The 18,653-nt window shown below is 34.0% G+C and overlaps 2 protein-coding genes across 6 annotated transcripts in view; both read right to left on the bottom strand.

Moving 5' to 3' along the window:
• COX8 (Cytochrome c oxidase subunit 8) overlaps positions 1-18,653 on the bottom strand; it is a 324,402-nt gene that overhangs the window by 1,307 nt on the left and 304,442 nt on the right. The gene's annotated exons all lie outside the window — the stretch shown is intronic.
• The window catches only part of LOC111517607 (uncharacterized), a 29,877-nt gene continuing 14,849 nt past the window's right edge, over positions 3,626-18,653 (bottom strand). For 2 of the 5 annotated variants that reach the window (XM_074180843.1, XM_074180848.1), the window contains 3 exons: positions 18,126-18,486; positions 12,628-12,996; positions 3,626-7,101 (listed from right to left, as the gene is read on the bottom strand). In XM_074180843.1, coding sequence (XP_074036944.1) covers positions 6,938-7,101; positions 12,628-12,996; positions 18,126-18,486 — 894 coding nt within the window. In that variant the 3' untranslated portion in view covers positions 3,626-6,937. The remainder of the gene's footprint in view (positions 7,102-12,627; positions 12,997-18,125; positions 18,487-18,653) is intronic. The other 3 variants (XM_074180847.1, XM_074180846.1, XM_074180842.1) reach the window with 3 other exon arrangements.

Raw genomic sequence — 18,653 nt, 5'->3', positions numbered from 1 at the left:
ATAAACGTCAATTCAAAATCATAACTGAATTATGGTAAAATATAATTGATATTTCTGGTTATAAGTTATTAAAAAGCAATGCGTTTCATTATATAAATTCAACCAAATAATAAAAAATAAAACAAACAAGATATTTCAAAGCCGTTTATTTATTTTGTCAAACAAAAATGTGGGTATTTGCGTTTATTCCTTCATGAAAACAAGTATATCAACGCAATGTTACAGTTTTATAGAAATATACGAATTTGTGGGCACTGAAACTTCTATAGACTAACCCATAAAATCAAAATGTAAATGAACATAAAGGTATCCAGAGAGACTATTAGAATTGTAGTTGATTCTGGCATTTTATTATCATATATTATTATTGGTAACACGACATTGTCGTCTACGATGTGACAATGAAATATTTGAAAATTGAAGGACTAGGCATCGACATCCTGAATGAAAGACGCTAGTTTATGAGAAATTGTAAACTTTCGCTTAGGAAAATTAATTTAGGTTGGAATATCATAACCATATTTTTGAGTATATGACGAAGGTGTTGACGCCCATAAAAACCATAACCATATTTTGGGGTTTTCGGTGAAAATAGCGACTGACTGGTGTGCCTTTGTTAAGACTTGAGGAAAATGTTTGACAAATTTTGAGTCGATGTAACTTTCCTGAAAGCGTTTTTATTGTATTGTGAAGTGAAATAGCAGTCAGACACCTGTTAGTGGCTGAATGGAGTCCAGCAATAAAAAAACCACCAACCTCCGCATAACCATATTATATTGCTGAGACAACCAGTTTCATAAGTAAGTCGAAAAATGCGACGAAATATGTGCTTTTTTATTATCTTTACACATTTCTTGTACTTTTTATACACTGCTACACACGAATCATAAGTACACTTTTTTGTTAAATGTATTGATCAAAACAATCGTTTCTGTTCTTCAATGTTCTGTGCATCAGCCACAGCTCACATGATTAATGTTCCATGTTCAATCGCTTTACGACATATGACAGACAAACGGCAACGAGAAATTAAGGAGCGTTGACAAGAAATAAAATATACTTTAAGGGATATTCTGTGCAATGCTACAGAGTTAAATTTTTGGCGAAACGAACGGTTCAGAGAAATTTATAAAAATGTCCTGTGAAGCGGTTGGTCTGTACTCTATATTTTATCCGCAAAAATGGTCTTTCTTCGCTTTCATAGAAAATTGACGATGTCAAAAAAAAACCTGGTCTGCAGGTTTTCGAGCCAGGCGTTTCCTCTACAACTGCGGAAGACATCAAAGGCGATGAAGCATATCAAAAACACTAAGCGTGAAAGCCCACATACGCACTCTAGGTACTCATTTGATCTGATAAACAAATTTGTTTTTTCATTAACCAACTATCGTCCCGCTACGACCGACAACTCGGAATCGAAACTTGTGCAAGCGGACAATTTATTGAGGTCTTAGTTTTCAACCTATTGTTCCTAGCACATTGAGCAACATTTCAAATCTAGAATTCAGCGGGCTTTTTTCCAGTATGAGGATTTTTGGCATCAACCTTCACAGATAGCTTTATTGGCTTTGCAACACTGATCATAACCTAACTCCCTAAATAAAGAAAAAGAAGAGTGAAGTAAAAAAGCAAAGGTAAAACATCTTTGGTAGCTTTGCTTTTTTACCCAGGGCTCCAAAACAAATAATATAAAATTTTCTTCCAGATTGGTTTTAATTAAAATTGGAAGTTGTTTCAACAAAACTATAATTTATACTTACCAATTTATGAAAAAAATCTAAGTAGAAAAACAAAAATGACTAGGTATAACGTCAAAAGGGAGAACCTTTTTTTGTAAAACAGGTGAAATGAAATGTCATAAATATTTCCATCAATAGAAAGGATAACTGATGAAAATATACAATATAAGGAGTCTTCAACAAAAGCATAAATATCTAAATGTTATTGAAGTAGTTGTTGAAAAACATTCATTCCGAATGAATATAGACCCCTTCTCTAAAAGCGTGAAATATTTCTTTGCCAGAAATGGGTTGTGAAACACGGTGCGTGGGTTTAGGGAAAAGTGAATGTCAGATACCATGCAGTTTTTCATAGATATTGGAAAGGTCGAAAAGTGGGTGCCCCACGATTTGAACGATCGACAGAAATTGTGACGTTTCGAGGTCTGTTTTTCTTTGCTTTCGCGTCATGCGTGACGATCTGATTCTTTTTTCAATCTGATCGTCACGTGTGATGAAACATGTATCCTATACGACAAAAGGAGACGTTAGAGACAGTTGCTGGACATCACTGAGCCACGCAGGCACTTCCCAAAGGCGAAAACCCACCAAAAAACGACCATGGTTACTGTTCGGTGGTCAGAGGTTGGTGTGCGATCGTGCCAAACCATCACAGCAGAGTCCTATTTTAAGCCACTTACCGGTTGCTGTTGACCTATGGTCAACTGACCACAATTTTTTCAAGCACTGGTAAAAGCCTCGACAATCAGGACCAGGTAAAAACGGCCTTCGTCGACTTCATCGAATCCTGAGTATACAATTTTTATGCTGACGGAATTATTTGACTTGTGTTACGTTAGCAAAAGTGCACTTACTCCGCCACCATTTCCGCAAATTGGCATCATCAGATAACAATTTTTCAATTGTCATTAGAAGAGTAAGCTTTTGCCCATTATTTATGATCATTACCTTCATAGTGAATGACCAACTTTTGAGTAATTTTTCTCAATTCTTTGGTCGTTGTTATAAACCTGTTGGGCAACACTAAACTTTACTGTCTATGAAATGGAATATGTCAAGTATGCTCTGAAAAACGAGTTTTTCATATCTCATTTACTTTGACTGACGACTTCAACAGTGTGTGAAGTCATATTCTTTTTCTGGTTTTCCAAAACTTTTTATAGATTCGAAATATGTTATATACCCTATGTTTTTGGTGTAGAAAACTTCAGAACCCTCAAGCTGCATCAATAAAATATCTACATCACAAACATTTCTATAAAAAATTGTTGAGTGGTTAATGAAATTAGTTGGAAACATTTTGACAGAACGTATGTTGGTCAAACTAAACAAGACATTAACATTTGTATCAATGATAATATGACACAATTTCAATTTCGTATATTATTAACAATCTGTAGGAGGGAGAGAAATAGTAGACAAATTAGTTTATTTCAAAATGGGACCCCAAAATTGTACAGCTGATATGAGAAATGGAAGCAAGACACGTTGAAGACACGTTTGAATGATTTTCGACATGTCTGCAAAAGGACAATAAATGCAAAAAATATTTTCAGCTGCAGTGAGGAAAAAACTAGGTTATGGTAATTAGCTAATTGAAAAAGTTCAGATATTCACTAATAGATACACTCACTGCTAGATTCAAAACATATTTTGTTACCGTAGATTAACTATGAATATGCAATTGATTGAATTTGTCGAGCCCTGTTGTACACTATATTATTTAAATGCTTGCAGGAGAAGTGTCATCTTTTCTCAAATACCCCCATTCTCCGAACTTACTAAAATATCAAGTAAAGAACAACTGAAATTTTGAATACTCACCGAATGCCTTGTGAAGCGCAGACACTTTCACAATCCATGGAACACAGAAATCAAATCAAAACTCCATACATGAATGTTTATTTTATAAACTATAGCTTTGTACGTTTTTTTCACCACATCTCAACGCCTAAAAGATGCCTTAACCTAAAAACAGTGAATCGGACAACTCAAAGCTGACGACTGTTCCAAAACTGATGCACTATAATTATATCTATAAGATTTCAAAAATCACTATTTGAAAAATACATCTACTAGTTTAACGCATCGATGGATGCGACAAAATCATGTTGAGACTGTACACGCCAAAAGTACCCTGTACAACAGAGTAGTAGGAAATCAGTGTTCTCAATTACATCAATAATTATTTACAGTTCAATGAAAGTTCAGGACAAAATCGAGGATTTTTTAAAACAAAGTGGGTGGCTGGGATAACATAACCTCAAAATTAATTTCAACTCCGAAATCCAATAGAACTTACTCATCAGGGAGAACTAGAAGTTTTTTGTTCTTTAAAAAAAAGTCAAGTGAAGAATTCAAAGAATGTAGCGTTCTTGAAACAGTGTTTGTACATTGTACCCCTGTATATTGCTCCATAAACACCCGAATATTGAGTTTGCGAGCACATATCAGGAGCTGATAAAAAACCGATTTCGAGGTTATATCGCCATGTCACCCTAGAATTTTTTGTACAAGAAATAACCCAAATTAATGAATTCTGTCCTGAGCCGATTTCAGTTAACAATGTTATATATATCACACATGACATCCCAATAAAACGCATCAGGATCCAATAATAAAACCGTCTCTGCTATAGACTGTTTCACTTAATCTATGGCATAGTTTGGTGCACGCTATCAATTTACATCCAAGTTCCGACAAAAACCTTTTGGTGACATTCTGACAACGGAAAAGCTCTAATGAAAAAAATATTTCAAAATTTGTTCAGTTGAAGATATGTCCGTCTTGAAATTGCAACAATCCCCAACAAAGTATCCACATTTCAATTCTAGGAATGAACTGAAGGTTTACATAAAGGAAGATAACAAACAACATAGCTATCTAACACTTTGAATTCAAGAGTGAATTGATTAAAATAAATTTGTTTTATGTTAAATTCACAACCATATTTTTTACAAATAATCTACACCATGCTGGGACTAATTTCCTTGTGGTTTTCCATGTTTATTTGTGTGTGGATAGATTTATTATTATTATAATTATCATCTAAAGAAAGCTATGGAAGCGCAGAAGGGCCACATATTTTTATTATTTCTTTCTTAGAAATTACTACTTTGAATCTCGAAATTTCGACTTTTACCTCGAAATTTCGACAATAAACTCAAAATTACGACTTTTCAACTCTAAATTACTACTTTAATTCCGAAATTTTGACATGTGACAGTTTGTGGCAGGTAATACACCCAAAAGACAGTAACTAGTTTTAATAAAATATTCTGTCATAGTCACAGCTGTCTCAAATTCGAACTAGAAAACTTTACATCTAACCTTACTTTTAGGCATAGGCATATCAGAATTAAAAATCACGTTCCTTGTTAATTTTCACCTCTATTAAAGAAAAAACTGAAATTACAAAGAAATAACATACAAGCAACAACCAAAAAAAAAATAAACAATTGAAATACTAATGAAAGCTGAAAAAAAAATATTAACAACAAAAGAAAAATAAAAAGATTCCAAACCAAGTTATGTCACAACGTGTCGATTGTTAGTATCACCCGAAGACGATTGTGGATACTAACAATCGAAACGCCGTGACATAACTTGGTTTGGAATCTTTCAATTTTTATTTTTCATTTGTTGTTAATATTTTTTTTTTCAGCTTCCATTAATATTTCAATTTTTTTTTGGTTGTTGCTTGTATGTTATTTCTTTGTAATTTCAGTATTTGTTTAATAAAATTGTTATTATCGGTTAATCCTTTAAATTTTTTTCAGGGACTTCAAATCAATTTATATTATATTAGACAATGGAAGTCCGAACTGATGAAATATTGTAGAGATAACGTTCGAAAAAGAAAAAAAAAAAAAGAAAATATAAGATGACCTTCAATTCTTATCAACTATTTTCAATGACTTTTGATATTGTCAAAAATAAAGTACTCTACTGTTAATCAAAATACATACTTTTCAAAAACCTCAGATACCATTGAAAAAATATGATAACCGATGGTTGCATTTGAGTTTTTAGCCATTGCAGAACTTTTTAAGAATAAAAACTCTTTCTCCATATTGTTCCAACTTACTGAGGCATACTGTATATGGAAAAATAATTTCCGAAATAATGATTCAATCTGTGGTAGTTTCATGTTAAAAAAAGGTTTTACTTTGTCACTTGCGAAAAAATCTACAGTAAAAATTGTTGGAGAAATAATTTTTTGATATATTGTCATTCAAATTTCAAAATATATACAAAAAGTGCAGTTTCAATGACAAATCATTTTTCAATTTGAATTAAAAAGCTCAAACAAAAAAAGCAAGAAAATGATTTTGCATGAATTGTACTTGTTTGATGCAAAACTATAAATAAATAGTAGTGTATTGTAAAAAATCATTGCTGTCAGCTTCTATCAAAACTGAGTATGAATTGTCTCAAAAATATCACAAGTGAACTGAATAGTGTAAAAAAACCTCACAAAACTATTCATTTTTATAAAGAAATGCTTTCTGAATATTACAAGGGTAGAAACCAAATTTTCTGTTACTTGCAAAATCACCGCCTAGTCTTTTTCATATCCCGCATAATGTCAACCCAAACAAATCGGCATCCGTTATAATGCAAAAAATCAAAGACAAAACACCAAAAATTGAAAAGTTCAATATATTTATATTATCTTAGAGATACAAACTAATAAAAATACATCAAAAGAGTGATTTAACAAAAAACTTGTACATAGTTTTTCCTTTGTTATCCACTCTATTCAATGACAATCCCTTCGGAATTAAATTCGTCCCAACAGAAATAAAGTATTATATTACAATCCGCCACAACTACAACGCCTTTCCTTTTTTTACACTCCAAACCCAGTGCGTGACTGTCTCTGTTGAGGAGCAATACAAAGACCTTATCAACTTCTTTCCATAACTGTCAGAAAACCAAGGAACGACTTCCAAGCCAACCAAAATGCCACTAGTTATCAAAGAAATTAGAAGGCGATGCACAAATTACACTCTCAGCTACAACCTAACCTAAAACTTGTCCAAACTACATTTTTTTCGGATCACTTTACGATGCGCCACCCAGCGGCCACTGCCGGAACTCGAACGCAACGAGAAAGCGTGCACCATAATTACGACTTGAAATCCCCATAAATATATACGTAGTTAACAAAAATAAAATAACTGTTACATTCTCTATCAAAACCCGCCTCTGAAATTTCCCCTGAAATTACCTCTCGGGAAGAAACCCCTGTTGACCGGGCCGCCTCTGGGGCCCATGCCGCGGCCGCCGCCTCTAGGACCGCCGCGGTCACCGCCCCTGAAATTGCCGCCCCTGTTGAAGGCGACTCCCCGACCTCTACCTGTAACATGAAAGGTTTTTTTATTAAACTGCACTCCATGAAATAGTCAATCTATTTGATGAAATTCAATGCAATAGTTTCAGGTCTTGAAACATTCTTAAATGAAATTGAATTAAAACACTTTTGTCTAAATACCACTGGAAAATTTCATTTATATGACCGGTTTGGGGTTTGATCCCATTATCAAGTATAAAACTTGATATATGGGATGATATCAAGTATAAAACTTGATATATGGGATTGATAATGGGATCAAACCCGAAACCGGTCATATAAATTAATGTTTCCAGTGGTATTTAGACAAAAGTGTTTTTATTCACTTTCATTTAAGTGATCATGAATTACCATAAAGTAAACAAGTCATCAATCACACATATCTTGAATCATTGTCATTTCCTGACTGAAAAGAAGGATAAGAATAAGAAGAACTTTATCTGAAAAAGGTTAACCCCAATAAAAACACTTATAATTGGTCAATTCTCCGCTACAGGTACACCCAGTCTGTACAACTAAATCTCAAATTATGTGCCATTTGAACTTTCACAACTCATCATTGATCATAAACTAGAGAACAAATTTTTAGGCCTCAACATAAACAACAAATTAAAATTTGGAAAGCATATTAGTATACTATGCAAAAAATTATCCTTAAGTTGTTATGCGATAAGGTCTATCTCTAACTCTTTGGACTATCACTCTGCTAGAAAAGCATACTTTGCACTTTTCAAATCCCACTTGCAGTACGGAATTTGTTTCTGGGGGAGCAGCTGTCAAAACATGATGAGTCAAGTTTTCACAATACAAAAAAAGAACAGTGAAATTTATTACCAGAGCTATAGTGCAAGATTCCTGTAAGCTCCTTTTTTTAGCACATCACATCTTAACAGTTTACTGCCTCTCCAGATAAAACTAATAAAACACTAGCTCTAAACGAGGTGAATCAGTACTTTATTAATAACTGCACAGCTTTGAATAGTGTAAATGAAAGCAATAAGTATTTAGAGCCTCCATCTTTTGATAAAAGCATATTCTTTCTCCCAACAGATTCAAAAGAAGTTTATGATACTATTCTGAAGTTAAAAATAGTAAAGCACTAGGTGAAGATGAAATACCAACTAAATTACTGAAACATGTAGCATATGAGATATGTGAACCTATTGCACACATAATCAACTTATCATTTTTGACAGGTATTTTTCCTGATAATCTTAAAATTGCGCATGTCAAAGCTATCTTCAAAAAGGGAAATAAACATGAAACAATCAACTAAAGGCCCATTGCAATATTGTCAAATGTTAGTAAAATCTTTGAAAAAATCGTATACAATAGACTGATCACGTATCTAGAGAATAATAATCTTCTAGAAAGAAATCTACTACTTGAGCTAACTATCAAGCTCTATGTAAGGTAATTGAATCTATTAATAGTAAAAAGGCTACAACAGCTGTCAATCTGGACTTGTCCAAGGCTTTTGACAGTGTTGACCATAGATTACTGATCCCAAAACTGTCGTTATACAATATCAGAGGGCTGCCACTCGAACTAATAACATCCAATTTGAAAAATAGACAGCAATGTGTTACTGAAAGGGATACTGATGGAAATCTAATGAATTCAGAAATGCTATATATTGTAAGAGGTGTACCCCTGGGGTCAGTGTTGGGCCCACTACTATACATTCTTTACACTAACAATGTGCCTGAAGTTTTTGATGAATACATGGTTCAGTATGCCGATGACTGTTCTGTGGTTTTCAGTTCAACCGATCACAACAACTTACAAGCAAATATCTTTTTCAAGCTAAAAATTCTGGAGGAGTACTTTACATCACACAATCTCAAACTGAACAAAAACAAGACACAATCACACAACATCACTGTGATGTTGGCATTATGTTCTGGGGAATGTCTGCACATACACAAACAATATTTATATTGCAAAAACGGTGTCTCAGAAAAATATTCAACCTTTCTCAAAGAGAAAGCTGTAAAAAATATTCGTAGAGAAAAAAATATTGACACTATATTTACGAATCTATGGTATTTATCAAAGAAAATATATCTCTCTTTGTGACTCATAGAAGGAACCATACCCACAACACACGAAATAAAAATAACCTTTTGAATATAAAGACACATTTGACCTATCTTCAAAAAAATATACCTTTTTCAATCATTAATATTTATAACAAGGTATCTGAAATCTCTCAAAACTTTGTCTTCTTTGATCATGAAGAATAAATTGAAAACTTTGCTTCTCTCCAAAGCTTATTATTCGCTGGAAGAATTCTTCAATGATACTTTAAACTGATGTTGTTCGCGTTGAATATTTCATGTCGTATCATTCTGCATTGTGATGTAGTTTAGTCTCTTTTGAACCCTACATATAGATGTATATGTTCGTGTTCTGTATCTAATAAAATAATATTACATTAAGTATATTGACTGTGATTATATTCTCAACCAATATTAATGATATTTTTTTATTACAAAGAACTAATAAAGGATATCTATTCATCTATTAAGTAGTAGAAATATATCGGCTGAGAACTATATTGATATTGCACATATACTTAGTTATCTGTACTTTTTATTCAATTTCTTGTTTTGTCGCTAAATGTATGAAAACAGTAAACAAATATTGAATAACGCATAGCATAGATGTCACCAAAATCATTTTATACAGGTTTACTGGGCACTAGATGGTTCTGAAGGAATCAATTTTGAAATTTATGAGAGCTTCCGTTGATTGGAATCAACAGTATTCATTTCCTCAATATCATCACTCATTATTGATTGACTGCAGTTCATTTTCATTTACTGGAAAACATGGCAGTGTCGATGAATGTGGTAAATTCAGTTATCACCATGAATTATTAAGAATATCCAAAGATCGTATGAAAAATTTCATAAATATAATTTTTTTTGAAGGATGAATTGCTAAATAAACCATTACCAGCATTTTCAGGTGGGTTTCGAAGATATCCATACAAATTTTATCAATTCTGGAAGTTTTTTTACTGCTGAAGACAATGACATATCCCATTATAAAGATGCCACCTAGAGGCTCGAAAGAAGACTATCCAAAAAATACAAAGTGCATAGAAGCTCAGAAGTACGATTTTAGTGTATCCTGAAATTAATAGTACCTACCCTGACTACCAGAGAGCGACGCCTATATGATATCTGCATTCAATGTGGTTACCAACAGAATTGGGTACCAGGTGCTGACAACCAGTTTGCAGGATCATATTGAAGTCGAGATGTATGCCAAAATTGAATCAAATGGTTGCCTGGTTGTCAGCGACTGATACCTTATTCTGCTGGTAACCACATAAATACCGACATCTTAATGACGTTGCTCTCTGGTGGTCAGAGTAGGTACTATAAATTTAAGGATACACTAAAATCGTACTTATGAACATCTATGGGCTTTGTATTCTTTGCTCTACCCAAAAATATCAAAGATTATTCAGACTCCCTCAATGGTCCTTTGCAAAGTTTTGGAAAGCCCTTTTATCTTTGATATTCATGGATTAAGTTGTCTGTCAATAGCATAGATGGCGATCATCACCATTACTTACTCAGGCTTGTTCTTCAGGGATAGTTTGTCAAGGAAACGATAGGTTTGCCTTTAGATCACATAATCAATGAATCTTTTTTGTCAGGACAGTACCCATTGATTCTAAAGGTCTCTAAATCTATACCAATTTTCAAAAACAAAGGATCTAGAGAGATAGTAGATAATTACAGAAATGTCTGCTTACAGAGCCAACTAGCCAAAATTTTTGATATGGCATATAATGAACGTCTCAATAAATTTTTGAATCAACATAACTTATTATTTGATTGTCAGAATGGATTTAGAAGGAACAAATCAACAAATACCGCCATATCTGATCTCAATACTACCGTCTATAGCTGCCTTAATAATAAACAAAATCCCATTGCTCTTTATTTTGACCTAAGTAGAGCGTTTGATACAGTTGATCACCAACTACTCTTGGAAAAATTACACCGAATTGGCATACGAGGAGTTACAAGTAATTGGATTGCTTCATATCTCCATGACAGACAACAAATAGTGGTGATAAACGGTAAAAAATCTAAAGAAAATATTGTGAACATTGGTGTCCCTCAGGGGTCTATATTGGGGCAAGTTCTCTTCACAATTTTTATAAATGATATGGTTTATTCATGCTCTGAGCCAAAAAAAATCATTATGTATGCTGATGATACTAATATTCTGATTTCTGAGAATAAATTACAGGATACTGTAATCAAGGCAAATATTTGTGCTAATGATTTTCATGAGTGGTGTGTGTTCAACGGATTGCTAGTGAATTTGTCCAAGACATTTTTTATGGTGTTTACAACAAAAAATATAAATTATGATTTCAGTCCTCTAATAAGAGTTAATCATCAAACAATAGAACAGGTGAATTACATCAAATTTCTAGGTATCAAAGTAGATCAAAAAATGACATGGGATCCTCATACTAATGATCTAACAAATAAATTAAGCACAAGTTGCTTCATCATCAGGCAGTTGAAAGGTACAATATCTCTGGAAACCCTTAAACTGGCTTATTTTGGAATAGTGCAATCGACAATAAGTTATGGAATAATGTTTTGGGGTAATTCTGTACATATGAATAGAGTTTTTGTTATGCAAAAAAGAATTATCAGATGTATGGCAGGAGTGCACTCCAAAACATCATGTAGAAAATGGTTCAATCAACTAGGAATTCTCACAGTCCCCTCACTTTATGTGCTGCAGATCATATTATACGTTAAAAAAGATGAAAATTATTTGAGGAAAAAAAAAGATATACATAATTACTGTACAAGAAACAGTGAAAGATTATACCAGCCATACTCACGATTAGGAGTTGGTCAAGACTCCCATGTATATCAAGGTATTAAATGTTATAACAAACTCATGGCTATTCATCCTGAGTTAAGTTTAATGAGTAGGAATGAACTAAAATGTTGGTTGAATGAATTTTTAAAAAACAAGGTGTTCTACTCTCTTCAAGAATTTTTAAATTGTTGATGTTCATTGTATATTTTAATATTTTACTTATCAAAAATGTATATATATAATCTTGTAAATTTTAATTACTTTTAAGCTCTCTTTGTGACTAGTCCAATAAGTTTCATGTATTTACACTTTTTTTATGTTGTACATGTGAACTTTAGTGATGAATAAACTTCTATTCTATTCTAGTTGAGACCAACAATTCATCTGTGGTTTAGCCTTGTACTATTGATAAAATCTGGCGTTGGGTCACGAATACTTTGTCTTTGGAGTTGATTTCAACTATTGTCAAGTCAATCAACTCGATGATATTCATATCTTGAAAAATTGGTGATTTGGCCTAAGTGAACTAACAATCCGATTCGATATTGCTCCAGATTGCATGTCCGAAGACAGGGGAAAACAACCATACCTTATTCAAATTCTCAACAATTATTTTGTTTTTGTGGCCTAAACTATTGTACATACGACTATCAAAAAACTCACCCCTCTTCACGAAGTTGCCCCAGTTATTCCCCCTCCCCCTGAACGGCCCAAAATTGTTATTGAGGGGTGGGGGGCCGAGCCACTCGTTTGGTGGATGCATCTCCTGGTTGTCCCAGTTCGAATCGTGTCCGTAGTCCTGATGGGCGGGCTGGTCCCAGTTCTCCTCCTCCTGATATTTGTCATTCATCCACTGCCTGTCGCCGTCCAAGTCATTCGAGTAGTGATGCGGTTCCATCGGGGGCTCATCTTCCGTCATCCAAGGTTGGGGAGGAGGCGGGAGAGGCATGGCTGGCGGATGAGTCATAGCTGGTGGTTGATTCATGGGAGGAGGCGGATTCATCATTGGAGGGGAGCTCATTAGGATGTTACCTGGAATAATAATAATGATTAATTTGATCATTCCAAAAAAAAAAATTCAATGTCCAAACAGGTAGGTACAGAACTCCCAGGACAGCTTATTCAACAACAATAATAATAATATAGGTAGATAGATCTTGTTGATAAGTCTATGGAAATACAAGAAAAAGCGGAGCACTGGTTCAGTGTCAACAAACTCATGATGAATAAGGAAAAATCACAAAACATGATTGTTTCTATGGCTCTGCCATTACTTGAATTCCAGTGTGTCAAATTATTGGGTTTTACTCTGGACAATAGGCTAAATTGGTCAAGCCACATTTCAAGTTTGAAAAGTAAACTATCGAGTGCCTTATTTTTACTCAGACCGCTGAAACCAATAACAAATTTCACTACGTTGAAAATAGTATTTTGCTCGCTCATACAGTCTCACATTTCTTACGGTATTCTACTTTTGGGGAAATTCTAGTGATGCCCAATGCATTTTTATATCATAGAAAAAAGTTCTGAGAATTCTTGCTGGAATCGGTTTTAGGGATTCTTGCAGTGAATCATTCATCACTCATGAAATTATGTCGGTGCCTTCTTTGTATGTTTACTCAAGCCTGTTAGATATTCACAAAAGGGCACCCTTGTTTCCTAAGCAATCCAGTTTACACAATCATGATACACGTAACAACAATTTTATTAGACCTCAACGTTTCAGGCTGATGAAATCACAAAAAAACTCCTATGATTTTAAATTCTATAATGCACTTTCTGCCAATATCAAAACTATGAATATGTTCTGTTTAAAAAAAAAAAAAACTGTTTTTATTCCACTTCAGAATATTTAGAACATATGCGTAGATACACTTTTGACACAAGGAAGATGCTCGCCGAACCTCCACACTTAATTTGAATATGTTTTAATGTACCTTGTAAACTTGTTACAAAATTTTACTGTTCATTTTACTTTATAGAAAACTTTGTACCTTGCATCTATTTGTTTTTCTGACTTGTCATAAATGTATTTTATACATAACATGATCAAATAAATATATCTATCTATCGATCTAATAATAATAAGTGAATGAATACATCCAAGCAGTAACTGACAAAAACATCATAATCAGTATATAAATAATCAGTGAACAATAAAACAAAAAAAAAAAAGAAAATTACCGATTTTTTTAACACACTTTTATTAGCTTCATCTGTATTTGACAGAATTATCGACATTATTGCTTGATCTATGACAGATGGTGCAGATGGTGCTGTATGTAACCTCCTTGATATAATTCAAACTCACTTTACATGTATTTCTGCATTTGAAAAAAGTATTTTTTTTATCAACACGCGCGCCTGGTGTCTTAATTGTAACTCTCTTTTGCGCGCCTGCTGCCTTGGGCTTGTTAGCTGATTTTCACGATCCCTCTCCGGAATCGGAAAATATCAATGGTAATTTTTCTGAACAATATACGGCTGATTGATCCCAAAGTTTAGATAAAGTGAATATAGTTTAAAAAGACTAAAATACACGCTTTTATAGCATATGAAACTGAAAAATGAAAAATATAAATATATTTTGAAAAACTAAAAAACACGCTATAGTCCGGTCAAATTAGACTAAAGAGTGACGGTACATAAATTTACAACAAGCTGCAAATGCGTGTAATTGTTCAAAACATAGTTAAAAATAATATTTTAAAATTCCGAATGATTGCGATGCCTGGAAAAAAATTAATTCGAGGTCAAAGTTCATGAATCTCGAAAAAAATTGGTTTTTCGCGTTTTTCAGGAAAACGGTAAGTTTTATCATAAAATAACCTCAGATGAAAATTGTAGATCATAAAATTCTCTACAAAAAATGTATACTTTTTTTTCTTAGAGCCACCGTTTCTGAGATACGAGGAGTCAAAAAGTTGTAAAAGTTGTAATCGTCATTATATGTATAAGTATGCCACGTATATACATCTCTGAAGCTGTAATCCAAATAAAAATAATTTTCTATTGGTATACATAAGTATATATATAAGAATATCAGGTAGAATGAAATCCAGTCCCTTAATTTGTACGCTAGCACCCAGCATTTCGAAATGAAATTGAGAAATATTTTGAATATGAATTGGCTCCCTACCCTTTATCGTTGTTTGATGACCTCAAGATGAGTAAAACACAGAAGTCTGCCATTTACGATTGTTTCCAACAGGTCAATATTGAAATTAACAATACTAATACGGCATACATCATTGACGGTGGATACTTACTACATCGTGTTGTGTGGGATAGTGAAGAAACATTTAGCATTATTTTAGATAAATACGTTCAGTATGTACGTAGACTTTTTGGTGCCAGAATTACGGTCGTATTTGATGGCTATGATGATTGCACGAGAAATATTAAAGCTGCAGAACAACGTCGTCGAACTTTAGCAACATCTTCATCTTCCGATATTTTATTTGATTTCTATGAAATTTCTTGCAAATACTCACAACAAATCTCGGTTCATTTCAATATTGAAAGATAAGTTTATTGGCGAAAATATATTGGTTAAACAGGCTAATAACGATGCCGATGTACTGATTGTTGAAACAGCTATAGAGCAATTTAATTTGACAAATACAACTATTGTTGTTGGTGAAGTTGTAGACTTACTCGTACTTCTTACTGCTTAAACTCCACCTGAAAAAACTATTTTCTTTCTAAAGCCAGGAAAAGCTCAAAGTCAAACCGAAATATATTCGTCAAAAAGTTTATCTACTTTTGCATAGAGTCAAAATTATGTACTATTTTTACACGCAATAACTGGCTGTGATACGACGTCTGCATTTTACAGGAGGGGTGAAGCAACAGTCTTTAAAATGTTTGAAAAACAAGATTTAGTTCAATATGCTGAAGTTTTCAAAAAAAGTAATTCGACTTAACAAGAAATTATCACCAACGGGATTCAGTTTCTTCTTTCTATGTACAAAGCTCCGAAAAAAACCACCTGCTTAGATGAGTATCGATATGCATGTTTTGTAAAAAAACACTAAAAATAAGAAACAGGTGCAATTCCTCCAACCTCAGTTGCTGCTCACCAATATCTTTTCCGGGTATATTACCAAGTTCAAGTGTGGCTAGACTTGTCAGCTAGACCCAAAAGACTGGGGTTGGAATTTGGTCGACAATGCATTAGAACCTATTCAGACTTTACTCCCACCTGCGCCGGAAAAACTGCTGAATACAATTTTTTGCAACTGTAAAAAGGGATGCGGCGCTAAATGTGGTTGTAAAAAAGTTGGACTGTTGTGTTCTCTGGCATGTACACATTGTCAAGGCCAGTCATGTTCTAATGCTGAATCACCAATAGTGGAGGATTCATTTGATACCAACGACAACGAAGACACATGTGATACATCACTCTTGACGCAGTTTACGTACACCCAGAATGAACATCAAGAAGAAGAAGAACGACAAGAAGAAGTATTTGAAGGTTATGACTCAGATGAATAAATTTTTACTTTTTTTAAATTTCAATCGCTTTTATAATTTCCAACCCTTCCTAATATATTTTATTATGCAAGTTTTCAATTTGACAGAATCACAACAGACATGTGGAATAGGCCTACTGGGGAAACTACGTTGAAAAAAACGCGCTAAGTACACTACCTCATAGGTGGCGTGGAAACGTGTGCATATAATGACGATTACAACTTTTTGACTCGTCGTATCTCAGAAACGGTGGCTCTAAGAAAAAAAAGTATCGATACATTTTTTGTAGAGAATTTTATGGTCTACAATTTTTATCTAAGGCTATTTATGATAAAACTTACCGTTTTCCTGAAAATCACGAAAAACCAATTTTTTTCGAGATTTTTGACCTTTGACCTCGAACAATTTTTTTTCCAGGCATCGCAATCATTTTAAAATCTTATTTTTAACTGTGTTTTGAACAATTACAGGCGTTTGCAGCTTGTTGTAAATTTATGTACCTTCCAATGTCTAGATTGACTGAATTACTATTAAAGAACATCGAACTAAAAAGTTGAAAATATTTTTTTTTTTAAATAAGCTTGAAACAAAAACGAATGAAAAAGCGTGGGCGCTTTGTGCCCGTCGCTTTTATCACAATAATACTAGAATTTTTAGTTCGTTATTGTTCTAAGCTTATTTAAAAAAAATGTTTTCAACTTTTTAGTTCGATGTTCTTTGAAAGCGTGTTTTTTAGTTTTTTAAACTATATTTATTGATACATGATTTTTGTAACTAAAAAAAAAACAATAAATTGGTTTAGCAAGTATATTGTTTCAAAATAAAGATCGTTCGTATTCAATTTCTCTTACATGCATTCTTTAGTGGGATTTTTTTAGATGTTGGAGGTTAAACCAAAAAATTCGTTAACCGAAGTGATTGCCCCCCTTTATTTTGATTAATTGGGTTTTTAATGTATGCTCATGTACAAGTATAGCAGTAAGAAAAAAATAATTTAATAATGAAAATGTTTCATATATGAGCACTACCAACAAGCACAGGACGCTAGTCTACTTTAAAGTACAGTATGAAGTGAACTAAGGCGATAGACATTTGAGTATTAGTCTGAAGTTGGCTTCAAGTTTTTATCAAAGAATCTAAACTTTCAAGACCGGAAATAACCGTGTCAAAGCTATTTTCCGGGTTTTTTTTATCGTGGCCTGTGGGTTTTTATGCCTGACGTTTCGCCTAACACTGCGGTAGACATTATCAAAGTCGACGAAGTAACAGTCAAAGTGCCCAAGTTGTTCTCAAGGAAGAAACTACAATGCTGGAATTTGTCTCAGATTTTCATAGGTGGCGTGGCTTCATTTCTCTTAATCGAATTAAAGTGTACAGTTAAGGACAGGTAGCCAGATTTTATTATTGTTCATTGCCTCTTCCTTTCTTTTGAAATCATTCTTGTGTTTCATTTCCATTGCTTCTCTATAAATTATTGGATAGTAATTTTGAGTTTTTGTTCAGTATTTGAGTATTTTTGACCGAGGCGACAATTGTCTCCTCGGTTAACGACTGGTTAATAAATATAATCTTATCTTATAGAGCTTAACAAGAAAAAATCGTGCAGTTTGAACACCCTCAGATTACCACCTTCCATTGAGGCGAGATAACGAATTCCAAATATAAAAGAAACATGCAAACTTTACCTAAGCTTTCCATCCACTCACCTGGCCTCGGCGGAGGCGGGATCGAGGTGTTCATGTGCTGCGGCGGCATCATCGGCGGGCTGACCATGTCGTTGAACGTCATCATCGGCGGTGGCGGCATCAGCGGGCCGTGGTCCCACTGCTGCTGCTGCTGGTGATCCTGGTTCATGACGTTCGGATCGGACATGATCGATTCGACCATGTTCGTGTTGGAGTTGTCGTCGGAAAGGTTGCTGAACTCATGCAGGTCGTTGCTGAGGTCGTCGAGGAAGTTGTTGGCGTCCTCGTCGTCGGGTAAGTTGGGCAAAGGAGGGGGAGGCTCCAGCGAGTACGACTGGTCAATGGATGCGTCCACGATGATCTGCGGATGGATAGTTTGGTTATAATATTATCAACTATACAGTGACGGCTCATGCATTGGAGAACAGGGGACGCTAAAGTCATAAAGACTATATACACACAGAAAAGCCCGCCGGAGTCGCGAAAATTCTTTGAGGTACCGCACTTATTTAAAGCAAAATACGTAAT

The sequence above is a fragment of the Leptinotarsa decemlineata genome, unplaced genomic scaffold (assembly GCF_025532065.1).
Source record: "Leptinotarsa decemlineata unplaced genomic scaffold, Ldec_3_MD MMD2_tig00026307_RagTag_RagTag, whole genome shotgun sequence".
In the NCBI taxonomy this organism is placed as follows: Eukaryota; Metazoa; Arthropoda; class Insecta; order Coleoptera; family Chrysomelidae; genus Leptinotarsa; species Leptinotarsa decemlineata.
This window is presented reverse-complemented; position numbering and strand designations above follow the sequence as displayed.